At 31.3% G+C, this 7,044-nt stretch overlaps 1 protein-coding gene across 2 annotated transcripts; it reads left to right on the top strand.

The window, feature by feature from the left end:
* Positions 1-2,201: 2,201 nt before the first annotated feature.
* Positions 2,202-5,653, top strand: LOC120146343. 2 transcript variants are annotated; one of them, XM_039159931.1, is made up of 12 exons: positions 2,202-2,421; positions 2,503-2,587; positions 2,783-2,859; positions 2,961-2,988; positions 3,075-3,165; positions 3,271-3,337; positions 4,082-4,178; positions 4,314-4,358; positions 4,503-4,681; positions 4,927-5,154; positions 5,233-5,349; positions 5,489-5,653. In XM_039159931.1, the coding sequence occupies exons 1-12, from the start codon at positions 2,344-2,346 to the stop codon at positions 5,552-5,554; spliced, it is 1,158 nt and encodes a 385-aa protein (XP_039015862.1). In that variant the 5' UTR covers positions 2,202-2,343; the 3' UTR covers positions 5,555-5,653. The 2 variants fall into 2 exon arrangements, with proteins under 2 accessions (XP_039015862.1, XP_039015863.1); XM_039159932.1 differs by lacking the exon at positions 4,314-4,358.
* The last annotated feature ends 1,391 nt before the right edge of the window (positions 5,654-7,044 follow it).

Below are 7,044 nucleotides of genomic sequence, written 5' to 3'. Positions count from 1 at the left end.
TCAAAGCAAGTCTAGAAAATACCTCTTTAAATTTGATTGAGCATGCTAGCATGTCATAAGTTGAGTTCCACATAGTCTTGCATTCAAGAACCAACCTTCTATACTTTATGTTGAATTATCCAATAAGTTCGGTAAACTTTTCATGATTATTTTCACTTTCTTCAGCCCATATTTAAAAATAGCGTTCAAAATGTGAGCACACCAATGAACATGAAACAACTTTCCACCACAAATCAATCTCTTAGTCAATCAAAACGTATCCTTCAATCACATTGTCCATTGAAATTGAGAAAACCTAGCAAAAAAGAATAAATATAATAAGTGAATAAAATTTTATATAATATTAGAAAAAGAATGCAAACATAACTTAAAAGATAAAACAACTTACATTATTCTCAATATCTCACTCCTTTAAATATTTGAATATGCAATTGGTAATGTCTTTACCTTTTAGAGGAGGAGGTATGTGAACAAATCTCAATATTCGCTTTTGAAGTTTCCAATCACGATCAACAAAGTGAGAGGTAAGAACCATATACTCAATCTTTTGAGGACTTGAACACCATAGTGGTCAATGAAATTCTATCTATATTCTTTAACAACTCTTTTAACTTTCTCCTCTCAATCTCTTTGAAAACATCACTTCTTATAGTATGATGAGACACACTTTCCATTGTGAGAATGGCTTTTCATGCATGACACTCCAATGAACAATGTGTTTTCTAAACTTTAAAACATCAAACTTGCCTTCATGCAAAACACTAACAAAAGAAGAATTGGGTGATCCAACACTTGAATCCGAATATGAAGAAGCCCCCTGATACAAATAAGCCCTCGTTTTCTAACTATAGAATCATGAGTTGCCTCTAAATTATTATTAACCTTCCTATTTAGGGATATTATCCTTTACTTGAGTTTGAGCGTTGAGATGTATTAGCTAACACAAAGATGATTTTACCTATCAACTAAATTATCCTTTAAAGGGCTACCTTAATTTTGTGAATGAAACCATCGAGATGCCTTTGCTATTAAACAAAATCAAGAAATGAACTTCATATATTCTATAAGTCTTAGATCAAGCCACTTTTTTAACAATCTTTGGATCAAGAGGAGACAATTGTTGTACTTTTGAAGATATCTCCTAGAGACATCCTTTGAAAACCATACCTCCGCCCACTATCCATCCAAAGTCTCGTACTCCCTAGATAGTGACAATCACATCGTTGAACCTTTGACAACCTCACATAATTCACTATATATAAACTTGACAATTATCGCCATCACAGGTTTAACACTAGCCACCTTATAACATAGGTATTTATATCTCGATGAAAGACTGAAGACATGATCCTTCTCTTTTTTCCAAAAATCATCTATACCATATGTCTTCTCCTCTACGTTATCTCTCTCACTCCCACACAGAAAGATATCAGCCAATGATCGTCTTTTCACTAGGTGCGACTCTTTCTTAAACTAGAAGGGTGATCTGTCAATGATTGACGAGATCAATTTATTCCCATCAACACATATAATAAATATATCAATATAAATTTTTAATAAATTTAAGAAAAAAATAAATATTTTGAATAAGCTAAATACTTTTTTTTTTAATTTGAAGTAACTTATTAATAATTTTCCCAAATTTAGGAGGTATGATCCCTCTAATATTCATTGTGTTCCACCTGAATCCAATGGGTAGGGCTATAAATGAGACTAGATAGATTATGAGTTACTCTAGTTCGACTCAGTCAAAGTTCGATACATACTCGACTCGAGTTCTTAACAAGTTGAATCGAGCTACTTGATACTCAACTCAAAAATTTTATTTTTAAATTAAATTATTAATAGTATTAACATTTATTTGTTGATATTTTTTGAAAATGAAGAATAAGGTTTTCATGTTATAGTTTGAGATTCAACTCCGTTAAGTTTAAATTTTTTTTATTTCAAGTATTTTCGAACTTTCTAAAACTTCATTTCATGATTTCGAGTTTAAATCGAGTTTAGGTCAAGTTCAAAAATTTTAGACTTACAAGTTTTTAAGTTAAATAAAAATATACTTTAAAATTTTTAACTCGACTCGTTTACGATCTAAGTACCTGCACACGACCTTTAATTAATGAAATATCCACCTCCTTATCGCCGCACGTCCATCGAACTCCACAAACCCTCGAGGCACCTGCATATCACCCCCCCCCCCCGCCCCTTTCACACTTCCACCTAGGGTTTTGTCTTTCCTAGATCTCCTACCCAAACACTTCCCTTTTCTCTTCTTTTACCTTAAAAAACAAGTCTCACTATATTCGCCGGCGCAGCAGAGAGGAAGAGAAAAAAGACCCGAAAATGGTTGCACCTGAAGCTCCTCTCTGCTACGTCGGCGTCTCTCGTCAATCTGCTGCTTTTCGTCTTATGAAGCAAATGGTACGTATGATTATATATTTATGAACGTATAATTTGCTCGTATATAGGCATATTTTGTGATTGTTTTAGTGCCCCGGTTAGGGATGGGAAGAAGGAGAAGGACTTGGGAAAGATAAGCAAGGGATCAAAGGTCACGTTAGAGTTAAAAACAAGCAGGATACGACTGGTTCGTTCTTAATTCTTTTATTTTATTTTATAATTATCAGTTTTTTATGGTCTGTTTGTCTGTCTGTTTCTTTGGTTTCTTGATTTGTTTATTTCCTTAATGTTGAAGTGCTTGCTTGAGAATTAGAATAGGATGAAAGGATGAACAATAGTTTTAAAATTGGAATTTTATTTAAATTTGAAATTCATGGATCAGGTATTGGATTAGATAAGCCTAATCCGTGGGCGTTCGATACAGCTCAGTTTGATAGTATTCTCAAAGGATTGAAAGTGGTGCGTAATTCATTCTTATTTATACTTTGATTGGCAATTACTGTGCTCAATTTGATTCAAAGCTCTTTTTTTTTTGTTCTCGTCTCTTTTTGATTTTTCAGAAGCAAGCAGTGCAAACCACTGTTGAAGGTATGGCTGATGCCAAATGAAAATTTCATCTCATATTTTTACTTAGAATGTTATTGATTGGGGAGTAATTTAGTTTTACTGAACAGCTGAAACGAGTGAAAATCAAGTAGAAACCAAGAGTGATGTGCCTAATGATACTGCAGAACAAGCAGCTAAGACTACCCGACCCCAGGGAAGGTTGGTGCCTTATTGTCATGTTTTTTAGTGGTAAGAGATTATTGCCAATTATTTAATTAATGCTGGATGTTATTTGTTCTCGTTTCTACTTTGTTTTGTTTTTAGATATAAGAAAAGAGAGCGAGGGAAGCTTGTGCATGCATACTCTTCAAAGGATCTTGAAGGAATTCTTGTAAGTTCTACAACTTCAGTATGTCTTATTGCCTTTGTCTTCTTCGAAGTTATTTAGTCTGTTAAAAGTTTTACTTGTTTGAAGCTGTGGCAATGATGTTGTTTTTATACTTTACTTTAGTATTTGTTGTCTAAAGTTCCTTTCAAGATGCAATATAATTATATCAGATCAAAATGTAATGTCAAATATTTGGCTTGAAATGTGTTCACTTGTCAATTATTATTCAAATTTGGTTTGTTAATAATGTCCAACTTAATCTCAAAAAGATTTTCCTGGTTAGAATACATGAAAGCTCAAGGGAAAAAATCATGAATATTTACATTTTATTGGGTTTGGTTGTGAGTTGAATTGTCAATATAATTGTATAATCCTTGATCAATCTGTTCTTTGTTTCATTTTAGCACAATAGACAGTTGCCATGCTACCTTCATCATCTAGTCACTCACCTTTCCAAACAAATTTAGATATCTCTGCATGAGCTAACACAAAGCATTGTAGAAACATAGTGATTAAGTAACAATCAGGCCTTATGTTTTGGTTAAATGCTGAAGCACCTTACAACATCATGTGTAAATTGAAATATTCATTTACATCAGTTTTTATGTTCTGTTTGATGGAATTATCAATTTTTATTTTTAGATAGTTCTTTTCCCCTTGCAATTAGTATTTGATTAGATGCATTTTCAACGTTTACTAGTATTTTAGGATTAAACAGTCACTTTATTTACTCATGTTTTGCAATAGGCCAAAAAGGCTGAAAAGTCATCGCCTCCAGATCCTGTAGTCATTGGTGAAATGGAGATCATAGAGCCAACTGAAACTAATGATTTTTCTGCTGAAGGTAATACAAGTAAATTGATGAAAAGAAATTTATACTCTAGTTCATACTGAAAACTTAATTGAATTCTGGCAGTAAGGTGTCATTTTTCTTTGCATTATATTGTTAAAAAATTGTTAACCTTTACGGTCTTTGCAGTTATATTGAAGGTAGAAAGCCAGATTTTTTCTGATTTCCCATCAGGTGTATATAATCTTGTACTGAAAAATTCAAGTCTATTCCTGGCAAAGAATATTCTTGACCTCTTTCGTGTTACTTGTTTGCTTATTGCTCTCTATAGCTGTCTTCCGTTGTTCATTTCTGAGAAAATTTAGCTCTTTGTCACAGGAAACAAAGTTGAAAGCGTTTCTCTGGATTGGTGGGGCTATAAATATGGATTTGTTACTGGAGGTTTTCTGGGAGAATCTACCAGAAAGAAATCAAAAAAAATTGGAGAGTCTAAAATCTCAACTGAGAGAACTGTTTTTTTTGAAGATGATCAAGAGAATCTCTACAAACTTGTGCAAGTATGTCTCTTTGCCTTTTTTATTATGAAAACTGTCCTGAAGTTATTTGTATGTTGAAGTGAAAAATTATAATTCCCTTTCCAATTTAACCTTCCATCTGAAGATGAAATTGTAGATATCTTGTGAACAAGTGGTGTTTTAATTGATTGTTCTTCTACATGCTTTAATGTTATGTGAATCTAGTAGCATATTGGAGACTGGGAGATTAAAGGAATGAACATACTGCTTTTATTCTAAAATCTTAGGATAAAGCCACAACTGGAAAACAAGGTTTGGGCATTAAGGATCGACCAAAGAAAGTAGCTGGAGTTCACTTTCAGGGGAAAAAGACATCATTTAGGGATAGTGATGGTGAGGATTCTGATGACATCGGTCCTCCAACAAAGCAAATGCGGGATAAGGCATTAGAAACAAAGAAAGCTGACGAACCTAAACTAAAGTTGAAAAAGCTGTGTAAACGGCTTCTTTGTCAGGTAATTGATCTAGAATGCAAGATGATTTAAATCGAGGTGCATGTTTTTCTCTAATTAATAGTCATCTGCCTACTTCAGGTACCTGGAAATTCATTAAAACTAAAACAACTGAAAGTTCTTATTGATGAGCAGTCATCTTCAGTATTTTCCAATTTATCTTCCAAGAAAGATGCAATTGCCTACTTGAAGCGAAAGGTGTGCTCATCTCTCCTCGGAACAGTTCTTTCCGATTTTATTAATATTTTGACCACTTTGCATTTGCTGGAACAAAAAGGTTTGTCTTTCATTGAGTTCAGTTTCGGATTTTTGACATTTCTTTGCTTTTTGCCCACAGCTTGAAGGTAGTAGCAAGTTTTCTGTGGAGGGAAAGCGAGTGAGTCTTGGATGTAGAAACGGCTAAGATAACTTCTGATACGATTGTGATATTCTTTTGGTGGCCACTATAAGCTGAGACTGAATTATTAGTGCCTTATTTATAAATTATGATGTCATTTTTGTAGGTAGTAGGTTTGTGTAAAAACAGGTTCCTCCAGTAAAGCCTGAAACTTTTTTGAACCCGGGATTTCAAGAGATAATAACAAGTACCTTAACCACCAAAGTTGCTTGGTACTTGAATCTTTGAATTTACAATGATAGAAAGTGCCAAATTCGGAAGAAGAAATGTAAAGGCATTCAATCCAAGCTCGCGATTACAAATAATGGTAAGAGCTAGATTATAACATGTAAGCTTGATTATGTTGTCTGCAAATTATGGTTGAAACTCTAAATCCATCTTCAGATTCTAAGCTTCCATTTGAGTTTTTAAAGTGGGGTGTCATATTAATTAGATTTTCATTAATCTATTCTTAAATATTAGTTACCATATTTAATTGTTTTTATTTATCATCATATTAAATTTAAATTATATTCTTAGTCGATTGGATTAGGTATCATAGAAGTTTTATAGGGATGCCTTCTCAATTCAATTTATTTCATTCACAACATTAAAATTCTAATTTCAGACTTTATTTATAAAACTAGGTGTTTCATCTTGATAGACTAACTAGTAGTTGATTATGATATGGATTTTGATTTATAGAAATTATGACCATGAAACTTTGATTTGTATTTAACTATACATGTGAAGTTTTTATTTTCATTTAAATATATATTTTTAAAAAAATAAAATAATTTATTTTTATATCAAATTATGATAATATAATTATAAAATGATGCTATGTTGATAATTGTAATTGACGAAAATTTGAATCAAATTAAAATTATATATTACATATATATAATTGTACAAAATTTATTTGAGCTTACAGTATTTTAGGACTTGTATCTCATTATCACTTTAGTACTTAAAATAGTTTTTTAAAATCAGTTTGATTCCTAAACTTTATTTTTCGTGAAGCATGTTATTTCATTTCATTTCATTTTTAAATTAAAAAAGGAAAAAGAAAACATGTGATGATCTAGAAATGTGTCATGACATATAATATATATTAAATTCAAGAAACTTTTGAATTATTTTTTAAAATCCAATGAATATCAGAAAATGTAAATTATTTAAAATCCAAAAATACTAAAACATTGTGGTTTTATTATATATATATATATATATATATATATATATATATATATATTATAATTTTATGATTTTTTTTTTGAAGTTTTTCAAATTTAATATATGTTACCTGTTATGTAGCATGTATTAGTTTTTTGCACTAGGTGTAGTAATTTGGAATAATTATTGTAATTTATTTGAATGGATTAAAATAAATAAAATTTTTGTATGTTATTTATTTACGTGTTGTGCAAATATAACACCCTTTCTTGAATCCGATCATCGGACTAGAATCGAAAATGTCACAATACAATTGTATTACACTAACAATTTCATGTAAA

The sequence above is a fragment of the Hibiscus syriacus genome, unplaced genomic scaffold (assembly GCF_006381635.1).
Source record: "Hibiscus syriacus cultivar Baekdansim isolate YM2019G1 unplaced genomic scaffold, ASM638163v2 tig00110912_pilon, whole genome shotgun sequence".
Lineage (NCBI taxonomy): Eukaryota > Viridiplantae > Streptophyta > Magnoliopsida > Malvales > Malvaceae > Hibiscus > Hibiscus syriacus.
This window is presented reverse-complemented; position numbering and strand designations above follow the sequence as displayed.